Source organism: Mus musculus, chromosome 10 (assembly GCF_000001635.26).
Source record: "Mus musculus strain C57BL/6J chromosome 10, GRCm38.p6 C57BL/6J".
NCBI classification, from domain to species: Eukaryota; Metazoa; Chordata; class Mammalia; order Rodentia; family Muridae; genus Mus; species Mus musculus.
Genome location: NC_000076.6, coordinates 105,815,578 through 105,841,397, shown reverse-complemented (window position 1 = coordinate 105,841,397; position 25,820 = coordinate 105,815,578). Strand labels below are relative to the sequence as shown.

The 25,820-nt window shown below is 39.7% G+C and overlaps 1 protein-coding gene across 26 annotated transcripts in view; it reads left to right on the top strand.

Annotated features, from left to right (window-relative positions):
• Positions 1–17: 17 nt before the first annotated feature.
• The window catches only part of Mettl25 (methyltransferase like 25), a 78,196-nt gene continuing 52,393 nt past the window's right edge, over positions 18–25,820 (top strand). For 4 of the 26 annotated variants that reach the window (XR_001779503.2, XR_003948672.1, XR_001779504.2 and 1 more), the window contains exons 1-5: positions 24–322; positions 8,383–8,547; positions 11,444–11,550; positions 14,807–15,400; positions 18,088–18,238. Coding sequence is in view for 18 of the 26 variants with exons in the window: in XM_011243411.3 (XP_011241713.1) it covers positions 79–322; positions 8,383–8,547; positions 11,444–11,550; positions 14,807–15,400; positions 18,088–18,238 (1,261 nt within the window). In the remaining 8 variants the exon portion in view is untranslated. Of the gene's footprint in view, positions 323–1,810; positions 3,879–5,177; positions 5,272–8,117; positions 8,294–8,382; positions 8,548–11,443; positions 11,551–14,806; positions 15,401–18,087; positions 18,239–20,193; positions 20,378–25,820 lie in introns of all 26 variants that reach the window. The other 22 variants (XR_871710.3, XR_871709.3, XR_380386.4 and 19 more) reach the window with 17 other exon arrangements.

Genomic DNA, 25,820 nt, shown 5'->3' with positions numbered 1-25,820 from the left:
CTGCCTCAGCCTGAGCCGCTTCCGGCGGGGAAGAGAGGGGTCGCGCGGCCATGTTGGCGCCACCTGCAGCCCCGGAGGATGAGCGTCATGGCGGCGGCCTGCCCTCTGCCCAGGACCCCGGACCTGCCCACGCTGCACGACAAGTTACAGGGCTTGCTGAGCTTCCTCAGGGGCGCCCTGGCCATTTCCAGCGCGCACACGGTGGACTTCTACACCAAGTCGGTCTGGCAGGAGCTGGTCGACCTGCCCCCTGAGAGCGTGCTGGCGGCGCTGAGGGAGTCGGCGGTGGAGGCCGAGCCGCGCGAGGCAGAGACGGGATCAGGTGACTGGCGGGGCGGGCGGGGCGGGCGGGGCGGGGGCTGTCAGCGCGCCCCCTGGTGGAACTCGGCGGAAGTGGCAGGGACTTGAAGGATGCTGTTACCTAGGAGATGAATTGGAGGGAGCTGAATAGCGAGGATGGATGGAGACGGGCGGGGTCCCCTCTGGGTTCTAATCTGGGTGTTGGTCAAGTTCCACAACTTAAAGTAGTCAACCCGGGGAAGAGGCGTTCCTTCATTTATTGATTCAACAATTTAGTTTTGAAAACATCTAAAGGCTGTGTGATGATCAATACAAAGTAGAAGTGGACTTGGGGGACCAATAAGAGCCAGTTCCTACTCGGCACAAGGTATCGTGGATTAGGATGGTGATAGTGAAAGCTTTGAGTGCTCGCTAGTTAATTTGAAAACACACCTTTAATTCCCAGCACTTGGGAGGCGGAAGCGGAGGCAGGCAGATTTCTGAGTTCGAGGCCTGCCTGGTCTACACAGAGAAACCCAGTCTCGGGGAAAAAAAGAAGAAGAAGAAGAAGAAAACTGTATTTTCAATATCAGTTATGCACCCTGGTGTTTTCTAGGCTCTGGAGTTTGATACCCGCAAGAAACTTAGATTCTACCAACTTAGATTCTATTCTGGAAATAGAGGAACAGGAACAGTAGCAGCTACTGGAATTGCTTGTGCTTTGCTTCCAGGTGTTCCAGATGTTGTCAGCATTAGTGAACTTACTTAATCACTGAAGCAGCCTGTAAATGCAAAGTGCCCCGGGGGCGGAGGTAGGGGCCATGGAGGGGGGGGGGTTATAATGGTAGAACTTAAGACACATTGGTTCTTGGGCAATAGTTCCTGGTTGTTGGAAAGTTAGACACCCTTTCAGTTTGCTCCCATAGTATTCTGCGTTGATAACCTGGTACATAAACTTGTAGAAAGCAGGAACCGTATTTGCCTTAACCAGGATTCCAACGTGTGGGAAACTATTTGGCATACATTAAGTACTCTATAAAATATTTGTTGAAAAAAAGTGACTCTTGTTGGCTTTCAAAAAGAAAAAAAAAACGAAGAAAATACAAGAAAACAAAACTTTTAAGTGCAGAGCAAACCTTTGTTTAACTTTGTCTCTTCCTGATGGGCTATTACCTTATATATACTAATAGCTTGATTCATTGGTGCCTATTGTATGTTCTGCAGTTTGCTTTTGCTAAAAGTTTTTTTTTCCTGTTTCCTCTGTGTGTGTGTGTGTGTGTGTGTGCAAAAGTCTGAGTACCAATTCAGAGACTAGACTCTGGACGTGATAACTTTTTGAGTTTTATGAATTCCCAGCTGTTTTTTGAGCTGACTTATTGGAAGCAGTCCTTCGGATTTTGTCATCTAGTTCTGTGAAGAGACAGCATGGTGCGATGCAGGCAGACATGGCTGGAGAAGGAGCTAAATAAGGGCCTTACATCTTTTCTTTTTTCTTTAAGATTTTTTTTTTCTTTTCCTGATTACACTGTAGCTGTCTTCAGACACACCAGAAGAGGGCTTGGACCCCATTATAGATGCTTGTGAGTCACCATGTGGGGACTGGGAGTTGAACTCAGAACTTGTGGAAGAGCTCTTAACCGCTGAGCCATCTCTCCAGCACTGAGGGCCTACGTCTTGATCCTCAGGCTGCGTGACGAGACTCTGCCGTTAGGCCTCGGGTGAGCTGCTGAGACTCAGAGTCCACCCACGAGTGACACAACCTCCAGCAACCAAGTCCCAACTACTTCAACAGAGTCAAGTCTAGTAATGCCACTCCCTGTAGGCAAGCATTGGAAGACATGATCTGTGACGCCTTTCCTGTTCAATCTACCACAAGCTCTTTCTAAACTTGTGAGGAAATCCAGCAGTGGAAGAGGTTAAGCAAATTCTACATCCCAGGGGAGATCACAGACCTCAGCAATTGTACAAAACGATGCAAATTTAAGCATTCCTTCTAACTGGGATTTTGTTCTCATTTCTCTCATTTACAGCAGTTTAAGAATTAATTTTTTATAGTCTTTCTAGATGAATACAAGAAAATCCTATGTGTTAAGCATTGACCAGAGGATACGTTAGGTGATATGCACATGTATGTGATGTGATGTGTATGAACATGTATGTGATGTATATGCATGTATATGTGATATGTTGTATATGTATATGTATGTGATGTATATGTATGTGATGTGATATATATGTACGTGTACTTGGTGTGATGTATATACATGAGAATGTGATGTATATGTGTATAGATATATGTGTGTGTGTATAATGTGATACATATATGAGATGCAGCTTTTGTTTTCTCAAATCTAGTTGTTTGTGTGTCTCAAATCAGCTGTCAACATTTTAAATCCTTCTTAGCATATAAAGGGCATTTTTATTATTTTGAAAATTTTGTGCATGTATATAGCATGCTTTTATCATATTCACCCATCATTACCTTGCTTTGTTCCCTCCCTCTCCTGCTTAACTCCTTGCTTTCTTCTTCCTAATTAGCCTCCTTCCGACTTTAATGTCTTTGTGTGTGCGCGTGCATGCATTCATGCCTGTGGTGCGTCCCCCTGTGTTTAATTAGAATTGCTTGTATGAGTATGCATGTAGCGTTATTTACTGGAGCATGAGCAACTTGTCAGGCTGTACCCCTGAGGAAAATGTGTCCTCATCTGCCAGCAATCATCAACTGCCATTTTTTTACTCTTACGACATAAAACATGTATGTATCTCAGTTGTTACATTGCTTTCAAGCTATTCTCTCAAATTCTGTACAATAAAATTCTTACTGTTTGCCCCACAGTCAAGCTGTTCTTCACTAAAACACTGTTCTTCCACATGTTGATGTGCTTGTGTGGTCTGTGTACATATGGATATGTATGTTCTTGTGAGGGACGCACATGCATGTGGGTGTACGTGTGTGTTATGACCTGATATTGATGTTCAGTGTCTTCCTTGATTGCTCTCCACACCCGTCGTGTGGCAGACAGGGTCTCACATTGAACCCAGAGCTTGCCATTTTGGCTAGTCTGGCTAGTCTGCCCTTCCAAGGATTCCCTGCTTCCCTCTCCCACAAGCTGGAATTATAGCCAGGGGCTGGGTAGCTCTGTCAGCCTGATAGAAGCTTCAGTTATTTGGGAAGAGAAAAACCTTAATTGAGAAGGCCCTCTTATCAATCAGACTGGCCTGCAGACAAGTCTGGAGGAAGTTTTCTGTATTCAAGAATATTGTGGGAAGGCCCAGCTCACTGTGGGCAGTGCTTCCCTTGGGCAGGAGGTGGTCCTTGCTTGTATAAAAAAGCAAGCTGACAGAGCCATGAAGAGAAAGCCAGGAAGCTGTATTTCTCCATGGCTTCGGCTTCAATTCCTACCTCCAGGGATTTGACCGCTCCAGTTCTTGTCTTGATTTCCCTTAGTGTTGGACTGACTGGGACATAAACCCTTTCTTCCTCAAGTACGGTCTTTCCCCATCTCAGTAGGAAGTCCCCTAGGACAGGGCGGCTCCTGTATTCATCTGTCTTTCTTAGGAGGGTAGAGGGTCCAGATTGTGGTCCTCGTGGTTATGTGGTAAGCATTTTAGCCTTGACCTTTCTCCCCACCCCTGTTCTTTATCTATATATTTGAGGGTCTCCGTGCCATTTTAGTGTCCATGACTACAACTTGACAATAGTATGCACCCCTAAATTACTTTGCTTTTTATCTATTATTTTATTTAGCAAATGCATTTCTAAATTTGTCACATTGTATAGTTTATTTCTGAAAAAAAATAAGCTATGTAAAGAAATTTTAAATTCAATTCTTATGATTAATTCTAGTTTTATATTTAGTTTCATTTTCAAACGTAATGTAGTTCATTGTGAAGATGCTTAAAGAGTGATGGACTGTATTTGTGCATTCATTAAGATGTTAATATTGGTATAGTAAAAATCTGCGTGTCAGTCCTTAATGTGTACTATTTCATCCAAAAGCAAGGTTTGCATGTTTCAATAATATATTTTCATTTTATATGCAACTATAAATTAAGCTAGAGTTGTTTAGACAAAAAAAAGAAAAAGGATAAATCCTAGCACATAATTGGATCATATAATTGATTCACACTAAAAGCAACAATATGTATTATATTTGTTCTCTTTGTGCATTACAGTATGATGGATATTTGCAAAGTTTGTAGAATTTAACACAACCCATTTTCTAAATTTAGAAAGACAAACTTAACTTTTGGCTATTAAACAATTAACAATTAAATCTTGCAGTCAACTATTGAAGAAGCCAGAACCTTAAAAGTTTTATTAAATTTTCATGGGATAAAAGTTTCCTTTTTAGAAAAAGCACGCTCAACTCTTCCACCATGGAGGGGTGGGCATTGTGCTTTTTATCCAAAGGGACATGACCATGAGGCTTTTGGGGTAGTGCTGGAACTAAGGGGTTTGACCCATAGCAGCGATGAGGAGGGATTTTCAAATGAAAGACAATTTACATCAGGCTAGGTTGCTAGCTAGACATAAATGAAAGGCACACACAATGTGAAAGATAAAAAGATTTCTTAACTTTAACAGTAAGATCAACACAGGAGGTTGGAAAAGAGAAAGATATGTCAGGAATAAGAATATTTATAGAAATAAATACAAGATATTTTTATATCACTGTGAAGATAATTATCAGGAAGATACTCTTGTCAGCATCTTCCTAAAATTCTGGTCCATTGGCTGTGTGAATAATGATTTTCCCCAACCCGTATAGCACAGTTATGTCTGTAACTAGCACGTATTTGTATCTTATACTGTGTTCTGTGATCTGTATCACTATTGTCTCACACTAACATTGCCAACATTCAGGCTGAAACGAGCTTTTATGCTTCCCTAACAGGCTCAGTGCTGCTATTGAAGTCCTCGTAGTGGCCTCAGTGATTACAGCCACTACGGAGTCTTAGGAGAGTTCCGTAGTTGATGATGCTACAATAGTAAGTGCATTGAAATATGCTGTCGTTCATGCATGCATGCATCCATCCATCATCCGTTCATTCATACTGTGTGCAAAATACTTTTGCTTTACAACCGAACATGGAACAGGAGTCATTCCTTGTTTCTAGTAGATACCACAGAAAATCTTACACGAGTATTTTACTGTCCTTTCAGAGACATTAATCATCTCATATGTCCAAATTACATTTTAATTTCTGGAACCAAGATCATTTCTGTGGAGAAGGAAATGTTAAGAAGAGTAAAGAAAGTGGCTACAAAAATAAGCAAGTGTGTAATATCTTAGCATACCGCTCTAGGCTGATCTCGACCAGAGACGTTGCCAGACCTGGTTCTGGTAGTCAGGTCCCGTATAGTCAGGCCCTCGGTGACTTTGCCCGCTGCTGTGGCAGGCAATGGAACGTGGGGATTAGGACAGAGTGTGAAGTCAGACTGCCAAGGTTTTATTTGCCCTGATGGTGTATGCACATTTGAATCAGTTTCCATCTTGTCAAGTCTTGGTTTTTTCCACTGCAAATGACATAAGAGCAACAATTAACTTGCTCAGATGACAGGTAAAATGTTTAACCCTGCCTGGCATGTGGTATTAAGCATTCAGCACATCTTAGCAATGGGGTAGTGTGTTGTTGTGAGATCTGACAGAGCTCGTCCTCCTCAGAGTCTTATGGGACACTCACATATGATAACAGGTAAGTAGTTTTGAAATCTTACTTGATTATGAATATACGTTCATTGATTTTATCTCTAGTTTTAAAGCTTTGTGCATTTTTCCTCAAAGGTTCTATGGTCTGTGTGTTTGACTTTTGGTTTCCTATATACATCCGTATCTGGTAGAAATAGTAAAAGCAGGTTGGCGGTGTCTTGGTATCATGTTTTTAAAACATCCTCTCCTGCCTCTTTTCCATCTTATTTCCTAAGTTGTTATTGTCTTTAAATCTTATTTTATTTATTGTTGTGTGTGTGTGGTGTATGCCTGACCTGTTAGTATGGATGCCTACGTAGCCTACCTTCGTGAATCTGTGGCGGTCAGAGAAGAGGTGCAGGCGTCAGTTCTGGCCTGCCACCACATGGGACCTGACGATCGATAGCCTTCAGTTGTCAGAAGGTGCACAGGCGCCTCTACCCACTGAGCCTGCTCATTGGCTCTCAGTTAATCTGTTTCACATACTGCCTTATAGCTCTGGCATCCAGATAATAATGGTTGCACAAAGAAAACAATAGAAGCTGACACTGAAGTAAGATCAAGAACTTCCAGTAGAGGGCGCTGTAAGCAAAACCGTCCAGCTGTGGAGTGTGTAAGTGTAGCAAGCAGGCAGCGATTTTAACACTGCATCCTTCCCTGTGGGGAGAAATATTTGCACCCAACTAAGAAGTAGCTAAGGCTAGTCTAGTCTACTACACTGCAGCTTCTCTGCTCCTAGCTGCTAATCACAAACTGATTGATTATAAAGACACCCAGTCAGCAAGACACACATGTGGGACCACAGGAGAAAGGAAAGATCTTTCTCCTTTCTTGTTCTCTGTGACTCTCTAAAAGCAGAAAACTGAGTCTCTCAAAAGAAGAGAAGAAAATTACCTCAGCTCTACTTATATGATCAAAATAATTTCTAATCGTGGAACTCTGGACTGAGTAAACTGGTTTTAGCTCTAAAGATATAAGATTGACTCAGAATATATATACCCCTTTAAAAAATTAACTGTTGTTGAAAACACTTTAACTTAGGCATCCAATATCCCAAATTTGGGGGTGTCTGTAATTAAAAGCAAATTAATAGCATTTAGTTCAAGTCAAATTGGAATCTTTTCAAGAATTTTCAGTAGGATAGCTAAGTTGATTCAAACATTGACTTTTCCAACAGAAACATCTCATTTCTTTCTGTTGGCAACATTGCCCAATAACTGACGATTATAACGGCCCCTCTGCTCACTGCCATTTAATATTTGTATTCTATCACACTTTAAGAAACTGGTCCCCTGGACCCTGCCGATGTTGAGACTGCTCTTAAACCTGAAAGTCTCACTTAATAGTTGACTGAGTTTCTCCCCCGGTATCATATCTAAATATTTTGATGTAGATTTAATTACTTTTGGCTACATCAGTAAATTCAGCTTGTAAAATGTCCCAAAATCTATATTAAATAAATTCACCACAGTAACTTCGTGGTTTTATTTTCTATTTAGTTGATAAAGTTGAAGTCGCATATCCCTGCTATTTTTAAATAATAAATATAGCACACATTATAACACCAAATTAAGAGGTACTAGTTTTACAAAGAAAGCATGTATATGCAGAAGCATATAGTTTTTATTTAGAATTTGAAGCTATCATGTACATTATTTTCAAGTTTTATCAGAGAGCAGCAGTTTCCTTTGTGTCTCCGTGGACTTTAGTGGACAGCATTCATGGCATATGGATTATGGTGTTGGTTTGGCTTGGGTAGAATCAAAGTGTTCTCTGGAGTGTGTGCTTCCCCAGAGAGGATGCCGTGCATACTTCAATACTTCACGCTTGCTGTTCAACCCTGGATTTGTTGGTTTTGTAAGCTTGCTTTTAGTTTGTTACACTTTGATTTAGTTTTTAAAAATACTTTTTAAATGAATTAACTGTTTTATTCACTAAAGATTTATGAACTGCTATGTATAAATTAGAATGCAAAGAAAAAAAAAACTTTAGAAACAATATCCCATGACATCGGTATAAAAGAATACAATTGTGCAACACTGTTTAACAGGAATAAGGAACAGTGGTGTGGTACAGACTGGCACCTTAACATGCACGGTTGTAGGAACGAAAGACAGTTCATAAATTAAATATGTTACTCTTTAGATGTAAGACTTCTGCTGTTGTTGCTCCTGGAAAGCTCAAAGACCAAATTTTAATTTGATCTTTAAAGACATGATTGGAGAAAATGCTAAAAACCAGGTTTTGTGGAGGCTGAGAGTTTAAATAACAAATGCAAACGAACTGTTGGAAATGTTGCAGAGATTGAAAGTTAAAACATTGTAAGTTGCTGTAAAATCCTGGTTGTTCATTTGCTGTTTTAAAGATCCCAAACATAACTGTTGCTAATCTCTTATGTCCGTTTTTTTAGGTTTCACTGAGCTCCCCAAAATATTTTGTGAAACTTCTCAGAAGCTGTTGAGTGTGGAAGCTTTTGCCCGAACTGCAAAGCACTATTCTGTGCAAAACTTGGGACTGTGCACTCCTTCTGAGCAGTTGCTCACAGCCCTCCAAGGAAATAAAAGGCAGAGAGTTGGTATGTGTGGTTGTGATGTCTACATACGCTTTTTAGGTCCTTAGACACAGGATGTGGCTTATATCATGTCTGTCTGTCCGTTATAGTCTTAGTTTATATATTGTAGGATATTATCAGCCCTGATAAGTTAGCTCATACTGAAAAGAACAGATTCCCTTATCCCATATTAAGAACACTTACAGATCTCTATGCTCTTTCCTATGTTTCCTATGTTCCTCTGAATGTCTTTACCACAGTTTCAGAATCTCAAACACATATAGTATTGTGCTAGTACAGATGCTAAAATACTTGCATTCATCTTTATTTCATTGGAATAATGGTTTCTCTATGGCTGGTTCTTAGGGGAAGAATATAAAGAACGTGGAAGGTGGTTGCTGGGGAAATATATCAGAAAATGGGGATTGTCCAAATTATAACTCAGGTGGCCAGATAGAGTAAAACTCATGTCTATAGTTATGTAAGAATCAGAAGATGCCCCAGTTAAAAGGTGGTGATCAGAGGCTGTGGTTTTGAAAGCCGCTGTGTTCTGTGCTGAGGAACCAGCTTTAGTAGTACAGACAATGGGTTAAATTCTAATTACATCACTGACAAAACTATGTGACCTTTATTGTTTCCTAAGGTCTTTCTTGTGTGCTGTCTCATTTGACCCTCATTAGTTCACCAACTTTTTTTAGAAAGCTATAAACTTAGAGAAGCATTGCTTGAATCCTGATACTTTGACCGAGATTTACCATGCTAAACCCCTGCCTGTTTGCTGTTTGCTGTTGCCCACACACATACTTCTCTAAAATCTGAGTCCTTTGACCATCAGCTACAGATACCGTATTCCCTGCAAGTATTTTAGCACATGTCCATAAGAACCCAATACATTCCTGCTTACCCTGTAGCATGTTGGTTTATTCAGGACTTTAGCTATGCGTTAGTAATACTATCTAATAATCAGGCTGTACTTAAGTTTGTCTTAGTGTGGCAGAAATTACTTACAGCTTCTTTTTTTTAAACTATTTTGTCTTTTACATTTTTTAATTTTATGTATGAGAGTGTTTTGCTTATATGCATGTCTGTGTACGAGTGTTTACCTGGTGCACACAGAGACCAGATTAGGGCATCTGAACTAGTTTTGAGCAGTTGTGAGCTGCCATGCCAGGCAATCACCCAGTATCTTCTGCAAAACTAGCAACTCCTCCTACCCTGAGTCATCTCTCCAGCCTGCTTTTTCCTTCCTGTAGGAATCAGTCTGGACTCATTCATGACACCTAGATGTAATGTTTAAATCCCTTCCGTCGAGAAGTTTGCCTCAGTTTACCTCAGTCTTTTTCTCCTTGTTTATCCTGATGCTGGTAACTTGACACATGCAGGAAGGCTTGTTTGATTATTTCCCATGATTAATCAGCTTTACAGTGTTAGCTCGAATGCTAATTAACTTGCTTTTTCGTGCACCTCGCTAAGAGGCATATGTAATTTTGTCCTATTACCAGTGATTAGTGTTTGCCAGCCAAAGCGGATCCACAGAAGCCCTTCATTGTAAGGGAGCTTATCTTCCCCTTCTGATACAAGCTTTGCATCATTTTTCTTGTTCTTCCTTTATCTTTGAGTATTTAATAAAATCATTTTCACATGGTCATGTTTCACTGGAACAAATTACAAAGGACTTTGAGAAGTCATAGCTCGGGGTAAGGGTGTTCTGGCTGGAACTGACCTCATCAGCAACATTCCTATTGGCGTTGTATCCAACGCAGTACTTTATCCCAGAGGTTTCTAAACTGGCCACAAGTGAGTGAATTTCTCAGTAAGGATCGTCTGCCTCGACGTCCCCCTGCCTTCTAAAATTTAAGTACTATGTGTTGGGTAGCAGGTGTGATCACCAAGATCTAGATGGATGATGTCTTATACCACTGAAAGAAAGCCGGCGTCACAGTGTAGAGACAAGCTAGTGGCAGCTAGCTGCATATGGAGGGAATATACTCCCCATCCTGGAGTACATCAGTTTATTTGTGTTCTACGCTGGTTTCTGTCAGTGGAATGCAATTTTACTAAAACCATTTGATCCTGGAAGCATCTTACTAGTAAGGTTTGCATTTTCCTATTGAAAAACTAAAAGGTTCAGCCTGTAAGCAGGCATGTTGCATGTGAGCACTGCCACACCTTAATAGATTGATTTCTAGCCCAGCCCTCCTGGGGTGAACTTGCCTCCACCCAATTCCCACAGGTCTAATGTTGCTGACTGCCTTGTTATAAGTGCTGTGTTGTTGAATGCTCTGCAATACTATACACTATATTCATGTATATATTAGTGTATATGATTGCTTATACTATATAGGAGAAAATAACCACATATGGCTATTAAGCACTTCAAATATGACTAGTATAGCTTAGAAGTTTACTTTGCATTTTGGCTTTGGTAGTTTTATGTGTGAGTGTAAATAATCTCGTGCTTGGGAGACACTGGGTTGGACGGTGCAGACAGTGAAATGGCTGCTCCTTTGTCTGCTCTTATGTTGGGCAGTATTTTTCTTATTGATGTATAGGGGTTGGTTTTATTTTTATATATGTGCATTAGAATGTCTTTTCCAGTTTGTTGCTTGCTTATCTTTTCACTCTGTTAAAGCTGTTCTTTGATGACAAGTTTTTTTTCTTTGGTTGGTTGGTTGATTGGTTTTGGGTAGTTCAATTTTTTTCACTTAGAGTTAACTATTTGTTATATCATGGAATGATTTTAGTAATCTGTGGATTTTTATTAGTTCAATTTAAATCATAACTGTTAAAATAATGTATTTACACAGATATCACAATAGAATTCATGCCATTTTAATGTTTAATTTAAAAAGCTGTAAATTTCAGGTGACAACTAAAATTCTCATATAGCAGTATTCTAATTTTCTTTATGTTTGTTCAGATGAAAATGTGAAGGCAATTGAGTTTATGAATACAAAAAAATCTCATGAGGTTCAGGCAATGTCAGAGCTAATCTGCAGTATTGCTGATTACTGTGGCTTAAAGCAGGTAAGAATATTTCCTTACAAGTCTTACTCATCTTTGGTATCACTCAGGTTTCCTTTCCTACTTCTACATTTTAGTGGACTGTTGTTCCCCACGGCATCCTCCTCTCCTCAACTTTCCTTTCCGTGTTTATTTTACTTAACAAAGAGATTACACACAGTTCTTAAATCTTCCTTGAAAGATCTGTCATGAGCCACATCAAGCTAGAATAAGAAAAAGGCTGGTCTTTAGTATATACTGGAATTCTTGAGAGACAGGCTGGAATTCCTAGGAAAGAATGGACTTGCTGGTGAGGTGAGAGAGCAAGCAGGCAAAGAGAAAAAGCTTTCTTCTTCCATATCCTTATAGAGGCTTCAAGCAGAAGGCATGGATCAGATTAGAGGTGGATCTTCCACTTCAAAAGATACTAATAAACTAATGTGCCTTCACATCTCAAAGGCCTGTATTGACAGCCAAGAATAGCCATCACAGGTACCTAGAGAGCAAGACCCTATACACTTTAGGGTCAAAAGTGTGAAAAGAAAGAGTCAAAGAGGTTTTCTATTCCCGGAAGGTAGATACCTAAGAAAGCCACCGCCTTCAGCCTACAGAACTTACTGAAACCAGGGTCCAGATGGGGCAGGCTCTGTCCTGAGCTGGCACTGGAACCTGACAGTGTTGCCACGTGGTATTGTTTTGGAGGCGTAAAAGATGTAAGATTGAGCTGGTCATGTTTCCTTCCTCCGTAATTTCACAGGGTCACTAAGACTTGGCAGCATGTGGCAGTCAAAGTCCCAGCGAGGAGATCCAGAGAGGCCATTGTGACTGGGAAGCCTGAGTTACTGTGCACAGCCTGAGCTGTTAGAATGTCAGAGTTCTGTGGTTTTCCCTAACGTGTTTCAGTATTGCTTTAGTTCAATCCTTGGTCACCATATCCCCATCCTCCCTTTTTAATGAAAACGTTTGCTCTGTGCCACTGTGTATTGGAAGTATGAATTTTTAACCCCCTCTGTTCTCCTCCCAACATTGGTTCCCTCTTTCTGTATAGCCCAAGTCAGCCCGTGCTGCCTGTGTTACTCAGGGCTTGGGGTTACTCACTGCAGCATGCTTTACCTGCTTGGGTCCCACCCTTAAAAAGACTGTAGAAAACTGACCTGCCTTCCCTACTCACCATCAACTGTCAGTAGCGCCTCAGCCCAGGGGAGGCTAGTTAGCCCTCTCCCTACTCCATTTAGCTATGTATGTTAAATGTATAGAGGCTGGCAAGATGATGCAGCAGAGAAACCCACATAGCTCCAAGAGTGACAGCCTGAGTTCAGGCCTTGGGTGGAAGGAGGTAGAAGGAAACACACACACACAGGCACACAAATTAAAACAAACACATAAAAGATATTTTTTTCTAAATTTAAACTGTACATTTTGAATAGCAAAAGCTTTATTTTTAATGAAATCTATCTGAACTATCTTGTCATTCTTGCTCTTGTGTCCTGTATACAAAATCTTTGCCTATTTCTAGATCACAAAGGTTGTATTTTCATGTCCTCTTGCAAAGTATATTCTATCTAGTCTTACAATTTGACCCATAATCTGCTTTTAATACGTGTTTCCTATGTGAGAGGCAGAGCTTATTTCCTCCCATTTAGCTACTTCTTTACCACAGTATTATTTATTGAAAAGATTGTTTCATCCTTGGGTGGTCTACCTAATATTATAAAATTCCGGAATCTTTCCCTGATGATTTATATCTGTTCTTAGAGCACTATTAATCTGTTTGGGTTATTGTTTTATGTTAATATTTTGCATGTGTATTCATGTGTAGTATGCCTCCAGTGTCTGTATTCGTCTTTAACATGTATGCATGATGTATGTATGGGTGTGCTTGTGACAGCCCAAAGCTGACATCTGGTGGACTTCCCTTGGTCACTCTCAACTTTATTTATTGAAGCATCATTTTTTGTTGAACTCAGACCCTGCCAATTCAGATTGGCATGTCAGGTTGCTGGAGGGATCCTGTCCTGCTTCTTGGTGCTTTGCTCGTAGGTGCTTTCATACCTGCCCCACTTTATGTGGCTTCTGGGAATCTAAGTTTAGGTCATCATGCTTGCAAGACAATCTCTTTACCCACTGAGTCTTCTTCCGAGCCTATTAAGTTAATTGTTGAACCAATAATATCTTTTAACTTTATTCTTTCTGAAAAATGTTTTTGTTATTTACAGTTGATTTGCATTTGCATATAAATTGTAGTATATGATTTTCAGTGTCTTTGGACTCAATTAAGATTGTGTTGATCTCTGAGTTGAAAGAGAATAATTGCCATCTTGGTATTGAGATTGTTGATTCATGACATGAGCTATCTCAGCTGTGTCTCAGTTTAACCTTTCAGGGTTTTATGTGACAGTCACAGTTTTCAATGTATGCACCTTCTGTCCTTTGTTAAACTTAACTGCTAGGTATTGTTATATTGTCTCGTTTTAAAACATTTGCATTCAAACATTCCTTACTGTTGGGTTATATATGTTCTGTGGGATCAGTGGTACTCTCTACTTCCTTGGTACTTTGTATTGTGGGACTTTCGGGGGTCCTGCCTACTGGCACGGTCCCTCAGCCAGCCCCTCTAACTTAAGCAGATTTCTCCTCCACTTTATCTCTCACCACACTATTTCCCTGCTCACCTTCTGCTTTTGTCCGGCTGCCTCTCTCTCCTCTGTTGCTTTTCTGCACAAGCTTCAGCCTACAGCACTTTGTTGGTCAAATACCACACTTCTTTCTCAAAAAAAACCAAAACAAAAAGCTATGAGCATAGTGGGAGAGATTTCTCCCCCACAGCAGCTTGCCTTTCTTTGTGGGTAGGTGAGAAAATGACAAACTTTTCCATGTCCTGCTAGCTGGGCACTGCTGACACAGCGTTAAGAACTGAGAGCACCAAACTTCATACCCAGTTGATGCAATGTGTATGGTTATCCCAACACCTTGGCACGTGGTTTAGTACAGCAGTTAATTTTGTTGGCATCTAAAGCTTTGGAATTTTCTGTGGAGATAATAGTGCCAATATATGATAAAAACATAGTTTCTTCCTTGCTTTCAATATTATTTTTGTTCCTTAGTTGTTCCTTTGATTCACTGTACAATCTGGAACAGGAAAATGTTGAATAAAAATGATCAGTAATTTATTTTTAATAGAAGTCAAAACATTAGCAAGTATAGCATATAAAGGATATATTGCATTTGTCACTCATCTTAATAAACACATGGACTGTTTCTTCCGTTTTGTTTTCTTCAGATAATTGACGTGGGTTCTGGTAAAGGCTATCTAAGCTCCTTTTTGTCCTTAAAATATGGTTTGAACGTTTATGGCATCGATTCCTCAAACACTAACACTCACGGCGCGAAGGAGAGAAACAGGAAGTTGAAGAAGCATTGGAGCCTGTATCACCCTCACTCAAGAGCAGACGCCAACGGCTGGGCATCAGAAAGGCCCAGAGAGTTGAAAGTGCCAAAGGGAGTGGAGTGTAAGGGGGACGCTGAGAGCGTGCAGAGGAGCAGGCTTGGGAATCCAGACCTGTCTGCCACCGATGGTTTGCCTGATTTCTCAGGCTCTGCAATTTCAGTCATCAGAAAACAGCAAAAAAACGTGCTTGCTCAGCCAGCTGAGGAAGAAAATTTGTATTTTGAAGATGCCTTTTCTCTCATAGACTTTTTACCTGTTGATGCCATCGAACCTACTTCATCACAGGTGCAGAACACAGAAAAGTCTGGACTGAGAAAAGAGAGAAGAAATACGGCATCCAAGGCAAGGGACTCAAGCATATATTCACCACTAACCTCTTTCATCACTGCTGATTCACAATTGCATGACATTATTGAAGATCTGGAGGTGATTCGACTTTCAAATTTTTTAGTTTGCAAAAGTGCTGTTGACAGAGATACAGTTTCAGTAGCTTGTTATTGTATTAATGTAATCTTAGCTGACAGAGTAATCCTAAAGAGCAAGAGTAGAATCCTAACTGGCTTTCACTGTGCCCACAGCTGTCAACATTGAATAAGGGTACACTGTAGAATACAAAACCCTCTACTCATTTCACTTGTAGGTAGAAGAGCTAGCACAACTGCTAGTCAGGAAGCCAAATTTCCACAGTTTAGAGGTTGTTTAAATTCTAATTCAAAAACTGTCTATTTTCATAATTTTCTTGTTTTGAATTGACACCGTGATTATAGCTGTTCATGGGGTACAGCATACAGCATGGGGAAAACCCTGCGCGCACACTTGATCAGTTCAGGATGGTGAGAACAGCTAGAGAGGAGATGAGCACAGAGTTATTAACTAGCACAGTTTCCTAGAGCAGGAATAGCCTATTCTTTAAGGTTTTAATATTTTCTGAGTAATAGCCTATGAGTATTCTTTAAGATTTTCATATTTTCTAAGTAGTCAAGTTTATAATTGGAAGGCAGTGTATCTCAAATGCACTACCACTAGATGTTATAACAGTGTTATACAGAAGCTGCCAGAGATGATGTAGCCTGACTCCTTTAGAAGACTAAGGATCTTTTGAAGTTAATATTATTCTTTGTTAATTTTTAAATATCTTTCTAAAAGAAATGTCTAAGCAAAGATACTGGAATTCTTTAGATATTTAAATCTTTGTTTTATGATTTTTACAGGGTTGCCCTGTCACTGATTTTCAACTTTAGAGATGTTATTCTTATTTTTAAATTATGTGTATATGCAAGTGTCTCTATACAGTTTGTGCATGGGAGTGCACAGCTACATAGGCGGGAAGAGAGGGTGGATGCCCTGGATCTATCTTGTGGGCAGTCGAGGCGCCCAGTCTGCATGCTGAGAAGCGAACTTGCCTTCTCTGCAGGAGCAGGAAATGCTGTTAAGCACTCCGCTGCTTCTCCAGTGCACCCGTCCCCAGCCATGGACCCTTAGTCTGCATGCATTTCAAAGCAGGAATTAGGTTATTTTTTAACAATTTTTATAAGTAAAATACGAAATTTTAGTGCATTTTGTCACTTAAATTTTTCAAAACATTCTTGGAATTACATTACTAGAACTGTGCAACCTGATCGTGGTGGCATATGCTAGGGATAGCATAAAGATTGAAGCAAGGGGACCCTGAATTCAAGGACAGCCTGGAGACATTATCATAGGGAATCTATAACAAACTGGAAAGTTAACGAAAGTTGCAAAATCATATTTCTAATGAAGCAGACTCTAAATTCAGCTGTTTCTCAAGCTTATGTTCTTAGTGATACTGATATTTTTTTTTTGTATAATTAGACTCATTGAGGCTTAACTAATTCTTTGATATCTCTTAAAGACTATGTCATCTATATTTATTTTTTTTGTTGTAACTTGTTTAGTTTTAAGACACAGTCTTGCTATATAAGTCTGGCTAGCCTATAATTCATTATGTAGCCCAGACCAGCCTCAAACTCGCAGCAGTCCTCTTGCCTGAGTCTCCTGACTGCTAGGACTTCTTACTGCTAAGCCTGGCTTTATCTATTCCTTCAAATTTAAGTTTAATTGGTATTTAAAAATTAAGCTGTTAAGATGGATAATTCTTGACTGAGCATTGGAGGATATGATGGTTTATGTTTTCTTTTGGTTTTGTTTTTATGTTGTGGGAAAAAAAAAAAACCCTGAGAAGTTGCTGTGACTCTATTCAAGTCATAAATATAATCCTAGTGTGATCTCTGGACTATTTATGTTAACGGTATCTCCTTAAAATCTCAAAAGATCATCGAACTTCCCTGAGACTCTTTGAATCCAAATACAAAAGTACATGGACACAGATTTTCTACAGAGAAGTCCCACTTGCTTTTGTTAATTTACTTTTATGATTCATGTCAAGCAACATAAGAATAAATTACTTTGAGAAATTACTTTGAGAAGATTGCCAGATTGACAAAATTCTATTCATGTATCTATTTGTACTCCATTACATGTAAGTACATTTAAATTAGAATTTGAGTAACTGGAAACAATTTCATAAGACAGTTTTTACATAAAAGTCATGCTAGAAATTTGAGGAAAAAAACTACATATCTTGATTTTTATTTTGTTAAATTTGATCAATGAATAAAATAAGTAAATGTATTGGCATTTGACTAGAAATGACAACTTAGTACCATTTCTGTTTCTTATAAAAGTTGAGCAGCCTAAAGAAGTTCAGCAAATAAAAGAAATTTGGCTAGTATCGTATAAACATTTCAAATCTCAGGTTATCAGAGTAGCTGCATTTTTGACCTAATTTTAACCTTTAATTTGCAGTATCTATTTGTTGAGCAAATATTAGTTGTAAAAGGAATGAGAGAAAATATCAATGAAGAAATTAAAAAAAAAAAAGCAAAAACAAACAAAACCCCATAGAAGCAATAGGAAAGTATTACCATTTTGCCTAAAAGGAATTACTCATTTTGAGTATAAAATGATATATAATACTTTTTAGGTAGAATTAATCATTTAAAAGATCCACATATTTAAAAAGACACTTAAAATCTTTACCCGTGTAGTTTTTTAACTCTTGTCAATTGCTATTTTTCTTCTTGTCTCCAAAGGACTGTTTAATGGTGGGACTGCATACCTGTGGTGACCTTGCACCCAGTACTCTGCGGATATTTACATCCAAGGCTGAAGTCAAGGCAGTTTGCAGTGTGGGTTGTTGCTACCATCTCCTATCTGAGGAGTTTGAAAACCAGCATAAAGATAGTAAGTACTGTACGAGTCATGATTTTCACCGATTCCAGTTATCAGGACTATTTTCTATTTCTCTTGTAATCATTACTGTGACACGATTGCTTTGTTTTGTTTGGTTCTTGAATGGATCTCCGTGTATAGTCTTGATGTCCTGGAGCTCACTGGAAAGACCAGGCTGGTGGGAACTCAAGAGTCCATCAGCCTCTCCCTCCTGAGTGCTGGGATTAGAGCAGCAGTTCTCATCCTTCCTAACACTGGGCCCTTTCAGACCGTCCCTCATGTTGTGCTGACCCCCAGCCATACAGTGGTTTTCATTGCTCCTTCGTGGCTGTAATTTTGCTACTGATCTGAATCACAAATAAATATCTGATATGCAGGATATCAGATATGTGACCCCTGTGAAAGGCTCGGGGTTACACCCCACAGTTGAGAACCACTAGACTTGAGGCTTGGGCTGCCATGCCCAGTCACTTTGTCTCTTGAATTAACATTTGAGATAGCATCTAATTTTGTTGCAAATTTAACATTAATAGTATTAATGAAATGAGATATAATATCACTTTTATATTTTATGATCATTTCTTTGGTCATAAGAAGGACTTAGTGAAGACTGAAAATTTTGTAAATATTTCCAAAATTCTATAATATACAATATCTATTTTATAAGATTTATATTTGTAAATACTTCTAAGTTTTGCTGTGATTGTGATAGTAATATTATTTTCATAAATACAAAAATTTATTCTCATTGTCAGTTTTCATTTTTAAAGAATTAACATCTTTTTAAAAAGAGTAATCAATGTACTTAGATTTCTATGAGCTTGAAAAGCTTTAGTACTTTTATTTTATTAAAATAGTAAAATTCAGTTTGTGTTCTTTGGACTCTGGCTGCAAAGCAAAATGAGAAGTGTGTTGGCAGCTTGTAATACAGTGTTTGCTTAGTGGGGCTTGAAAGATAAATCTCTCTACAATATATCGCTTCAAAACTGCTATTTCACATTTGTTTCCTTATTTTTATGCTATTAATAATGGCTATTCCGTTTTGTATTAAGTAGTATTTTGATTAAATTAAGTTTGACTAGGACATTGTTATGGTTTGAGTAAGAGTGGCCCCCATAGCTCATAGATTTGAATGCTTGGTCATTCAAGAGTGGCTGGCATTACATGACTCTATCCTTCCATCTTTGCTGACTGTAGCACACTTCTCTCTCTGCCTGGTTCTACTCCCTATGTGCAACTTTCCCACGTAGCATCCCATGGTTCTGGCACTCCCACCATTTTTGGGTCCCCAATGCAATCCAAGGTTCACTTTTATAGCTTCTTGTAATGGTTTCTTCAGGCCTCCATCCAGGAACTCTCCTGCCACACTCTTAGTGACTTTCTTAACCACAGAAGATGCAACCCCTTTCTGCTGTATCCTCCATGACACTAAAGTCAGAACCATATAGCTGATGCTTTGTCCAGATGGCTCTCAACATTACTTTATTCCAAGCTCCTAATGGCTCAGTAAGCCCAGGATACAGCACTCAACCACTTTTTAAATCTTAAGTCCCACGATCTTCCAAAAAGGAGCATTGTGGGCCTGTCACAGGAATATCCCACTTCTGGAATCCTCTTAGTTAACTTTTTATTGCTTCCAGTTTGAGAGGGTGAGTCCATGACCACCATGGCAGGGAACATGGGAGTAGATAGACAGGCTCTGAAGCCGTGTTTGAGAGCTCACATCTTGAGATAACAACAGCTTATTCAACTTTGCTAGAGAACTGCCCGTGACCATTTGAATTATAGCCTACCTACAGAACATGAGTATCAGAATTTGTCAGAAGCTCCATATGGAATTCTGATGAACACCACTGTAAAAACAGTGAAATTATAATAATTCTCTTAAGACATAGAATTTGAGAAGATGGTTTGTAGAAATATGTTGAAGAAAATACGCACTATTTATTTTAACTTTTTCTGTGTAGACTTAGATGGCAGAGATATTCAGATGCCACTTTGCAGACCAGAACCGAAGGTTGAGCTACATGACCCCAGCAAGACATATCAAAGTCGCCATGCAGAAGCCAGCCTCGATGTTCTAACAATGCTCTAAGAACAGGCCACTAGCTTTCTAGCAGACGCAGATCCAGGAACAGAGGAAATTATGTTGTAAGTCTGGAATGAAGAGTTTGAGGCTAGACACGTTCATGGGGAAAGCCTGAAGTAGGCAAGGAGTATCTGATAGTTAATCCTGATTGACAGATGGATGAGACTTAGCCTCACCATGGAGGCAAATCTCCTGTGGGCAGCCGCGAGACACTGCCTAGTTTAGAAGACTAGGTTAGTTAAATGGGAAGACTCCCCTATATACAGACAGGACCAGTTTATGAGCTGGGACTCAATATGAACTAACCAGTACCCCGGAGCTCTTGACTCTAGCTGCATATGTATCAAAAGATGGCCTAGTCGGCCATCACTGGAAAGAGAGGCCCATTGGACACGCAAACTTTATATGCCCCAGTACAGGGGAACGCCAAGGCCAAAAAGGGGGAGTGGGTGGGTAGGCGATTGTGGGGGTGGGTATGGGGGACTTTTGGGATAGCATTGGAAATGTAAACGAGGAAAATACCTAATAATAATAAAAAAAAAAAAAGGAGAAAGCAACACAAGCACGGGAGGTCGTTGCTTTCTGCTCGCTGCCTGTGGATGCAGTGTGACCGGTGCCTCAAGGCCCTGGTGCTAAGATTCCCGTGCCCTGATGGACTGCACCCTCAACTACAGCCAAAAGCTAGCAGTTCTGTTACAAGAAAGACACAAGCAACTAAGAGAGTATCCAAGAGAGTGTTGATAGCTTACAGTTCTTCATTGGTGAGCACATTGTGGGTCGCATGGGGCGAGCGGGAGGGGGGGGGGGGGGCGTGGCGGTATAGCAGCCAGTGGAACACAAATGCAGCCAGCCTTCCTTTGTACATGTACTATACTTTTTAAATCATTTCAGTTTTGTTTGCTTTGTTTTTAACATGGATGAGTGTTTTACCCCATGTATGTTCGTGCACCATGTGCCTGCAGAGGTCAGAAGAGGGCCCCAAATCCTGTAAGTCTGGATTTACAGGTGCTTCTGAGACACCGTGTGGATGCTAGGAAGCAAACCTGGATTCTCTGCAAGAGCAACAAGATCTAAACCACTAAGCCAACCTTTCAGCTGCGACACTAGAGTTCTTTCCAGAAATAGGAGTATGTCACTATATATTTTATCCATTATGTTAGAACAGCTGAGTTCACAGGGTTGGTGTGGACAAGGCTAGCATAATTCCTGTCATATATCAGGCTCCATGGAGTTCTGTCAGAATGGACAAACATGTTTGTTATGTGTCCCTCACCTCGTGTTATGCACCTGACCCTTTAGCCTCACTTTATTTGAACAGCTGTTTTGAAGTTTGAACTGGGGTATAACTTTGAGTTGTTAATTGTCTTACACAATATAGTCAAAGATTCTGGTATGTACACTGCAACTTTTTATGATTATATTGACTATGTAAACAATATGTGTCTTATATGAATATATTTACCCCATAACACTGTGGTAGACCATAGAGGTGGTCTGTCATGAATGTTAGTTTTCAAAAAAAAAATTCCCCTATAATACTAAATTTATACCATATGTTTTACGGAGTACTTATAGATACTTTTCATTATAAACCAGTAGCCCCCAAGTGAACATTAAGTAACAGAAACAGTTTTATTGCAGTGTATTATAGAATATTTATTTTCCAAAGCTTAACTAATGTTTTAACATTTTGACTTGATAATGACTTAATTAAGTAGAAATGGTCTTATTATTTCTTCTCCAAGAAGGAGTAAGTAGTTTAGTCTTTTTAAATTTTATATAATACACTCACACACACTCACACACATATATTTATTCACTTTATATCCCACTCACTGACCCTGCCCATTCCTTTTTGGCTCTTTTTTTATTTTTCACATCTCAATGCAGCCTAGCTATTTCCTATACAAATGGAAATGAAATATGATAAAATATGTCTGAAATAACCCAGACTCACACAACTCTTCCTGATAAAGAAACCTTAATCTTTTCCAGGTATCAGTTATCAGGCAAGTTAAGCCTTTCTGTAACCATAGAGCTAAGAGAGTCTCATTTATTCTAAATTATGTTGATTCAGTAGGAGTAGGTTTGAGACACAATTGTTAGCGGTACAGCCTGCGAGCACAGCTCCTAGGCAGCGTTTCTGACTGGGTTGTGGTTTGAGTTTGTTTTTGTCGCTCTTAATTTTTGTTTATTAGTTTAGAGGATGCAGAGAAGATGCTAGGGCTGGTGTGGGAACGTCAGAGCGTGCCTTTGAGAATTCCGTCCTGGTTTCCCGCCTTCCCATAGGTTCTGAGACTTGAACTCAGGTTGCCGGACTTTAGCAGCAATCGCGCTTCCCCGCTCAGCCCTCTCACTGGCCTGCCTGGTGTTCTTCAAGCTGTCCAAAGCACAGGGATATGTGCCACGTGTTCGTTTGGTTTTGTGTATTTGTTTACTCAGCCTAACAGAATGGTCTGCATCTGCCCTACCCTGGCACTCAAGTGTATCCTTAGAAATGATGCGTGTTCTGAATGAGCTGCCAGATGAGTCCGAGCCGCGGAAGGCAGACGCTTTAAGTTTATGCAGCCATTTCACTGATCGGCAAGGACTGGGGGAATAGAAACAGGGCAGGCCCCCGGACAGTAGGATGGTTTGATTGTCCTTCTTCCCTGGCTATACTCGGCACAGCTCTGGCCAGGGGCAGAACCGTGCATCCTTTCCCACCTGCTTCCAGGGATGTAATCAAAGCCTTCCCACCTGCTCCCGCCTGCCACTAGGAAGGAAGTCTGCTGCAGTCTGGGTCCGGGAGAGGCCTGCCTGGAGCTTGCACTCAGCCTTTGACGTGTTACAGGGTTCCTCACAAGCGTGTTCTCCGCTGCCTTATTAGACTCTCCACTTGTCAGCTAGGCAGCACAAGGATGCATTCATTCTGATACTTACTTCTTATCAGACAAAACTTGCCAAAAGGGAGTGGGAGCTAGATACTTTGTCTGATGCTCTGCGGGTTTTAAGACGTAGTTTCATTGCTTTCTTAGAGCTATGTCTCCTACACAGATCTAGAGCTTGAAGCAAAGCATGCGGAAAATGTAGCATTTGAAAATCTAACAACGTACTTGATGAAAAACCAACTTTTATTATGTCTCTCTACTTCCTGATATTTAATGTGCAGCATAAAAAACTGTGAAGATGACTAAAAGCTATGGAGATATGACTATTCTCTTGGTAGACTCAATAGCAATGAATTAATTCCATCATTGCATCAATGTTTGTAATTACTATTTTATCAATATAGACCTGACAGCATCTCTTGTTGTATGTCACTATGCACTTAACTAACTGAACATATTTGATTGCACAGAACTTTCTAGCTGGAAAATTTAAAGATGTTGAAATGTATTGTCTACCAAATCTTTTGTGAGTGTGTGTGTGTGTAAAATGTCTTGTGTACTGAGATTAAATTTTATCAGATTAACATAATTGATATATTCAGAGATTTTTGGGGGTTTTTTTGTTGATATTGTTGTTTATTTGTTTGTTTGCCCTGCTTGGTATGAAACTCACTGACTGGCTCCAAACACAGATGTCTGCCTGCCTTTGTCTCTCAAGTGCTAAGGTTAAAGGCATATACAACCATGACACAACTGGTATACCCACTTTTAATTGCTCCTTTTTCTTCTTTTTCTCTTTCTTTTTTTTTTTCTTTTTCTTCTTTTTCTTTTCTTTCTCTTTTCTCCCCTCCCCCATCTCTGTGTGTCTGTGTGTGAATAGAGTTGGAATTGACTTTGTCTTTCTGTTCTATTACAATTTGTATGGGTCCTATGAGCTCTAAGAGAAGAGGTTGAAAATCTCAGGATAACCCAAGTCTGTAAATAGCATTTGGTTTCTGAAGAGCCACATCTTCAAAGGCAAATCCATATCTTTTAGCCATATCTTTAAGCTTATAGCTTAGCTATATAGCAAGCACTGAGTATAGCATCCTGCTTCCTCTGAAACTGTAACCAAGCGCCCAGTTCAATATTTTCTTTCCTGCGAGCTGCATTGCTCATATTCTTTTTCACAGCAGTAGAACTGTAACTAAGAGAAACCAACATAGGAAATAAAATTTCTAATTTCTAATAACTGATTCAATATGAAACTAAGATATTTGCTGAGAGAACTAACCATGTCGAGCACATTAAGCTCATCCCTAACCGGAGTCACTGACCTGACTCTTCCTGCTCATGAGCTACAGTTGCTTTTCCCAGTAGTTACTGAGAAGGAAGAAAAGGCCCAAATGTTTTATAAACCCCGAAGCTCCTATTTTCCCAATCTGTGATCCTTAACCAGCAAAGCATACAATGTAAAACATATGTATGTGGGTGAAAATTATCCGTTTTTCTTTAGTAAGAGTGGTATAGTCGCACACTTTGCTGTGTTCACCTAAAGAATTACATTTTAGGGTTTGATACATGTGCTCCATGAAATGGCATGTTTATGCCAGCCTCCACTCTCCACCACACACACAATGTTAGGATCTACTCTATATTTGTAAATTATAGAAATACAGAAAAATGCTTCAATTTTATAAAAAGGTACTTTTTTTCTTTCTGAGTAATATTCATTCTTTAATAGGTCCTTAATGTAACATCAAGGTTCAGGTTGACATTTTTCTTCTACTGTGCTCTCATAAATTTTATAAAATGCTAATGACAGTTCACCAAATCGATTTTTTAACTCATCAGTGGGTTGTGACTAGATGTATGTTGGTAAATGGCTGCCCTTACTAAAAGCTGTTTTATATAAAGAGAGAAAATATATTTTTATTATGTTGTATGTTATTTTATTTATTATATATAAGATACATAAATTTACATTTATATAAACATATCTATATTATATTTAAATTTATATATAGTATATTTATGTATATTGTATATAATATATAAAATATATGAACAGATACTTTTAAACAATTTTTTATTAGATATTTTCTTCATTTACATTTCAAATGCTATCCCAAAAGACCCCTGTACCCTCCCCCTGCCCTGTTCCCCAACCCACCCACTCCCACTTCTTGGCCCTGAAGTTCCTCTCTGTACTGGGGCATATAAAGTTTGCAAGACCAAGGGCCCTCTCTTCCCAATGATGGCTGACTAGGCCATCTTCTACTATATATGCAGCTAGAGACATGAGCTGTGGGGGTACTGATTAGTTCATATTGTTGTTCCTCCTATAGGGTTGCAGACCCCTTCATCTAATACGGCAATTTCTCTAGCTCCTCCATTGGGGGCCCTGTGTTCCATCCAATAGATGACTGTGAGCATCCACTTCTGTATTTGCCAGGCATTGGCATAGCCTCACAAGAGACAGCTATATCAGGGTCCTGTCAGCAAAATCTTGCTGGCATACTCAATAGTGTCTGCATTTGGTGGCTGATTATGGGTTGGAACCCCAGGTAGGACAGTCTCTGGATGGCCCATCCTTTCGTCTCAGCTCTGAACTTTGTCTCTGTGACTCCTTCCCTCGGTATTTTGTTCCCTATTC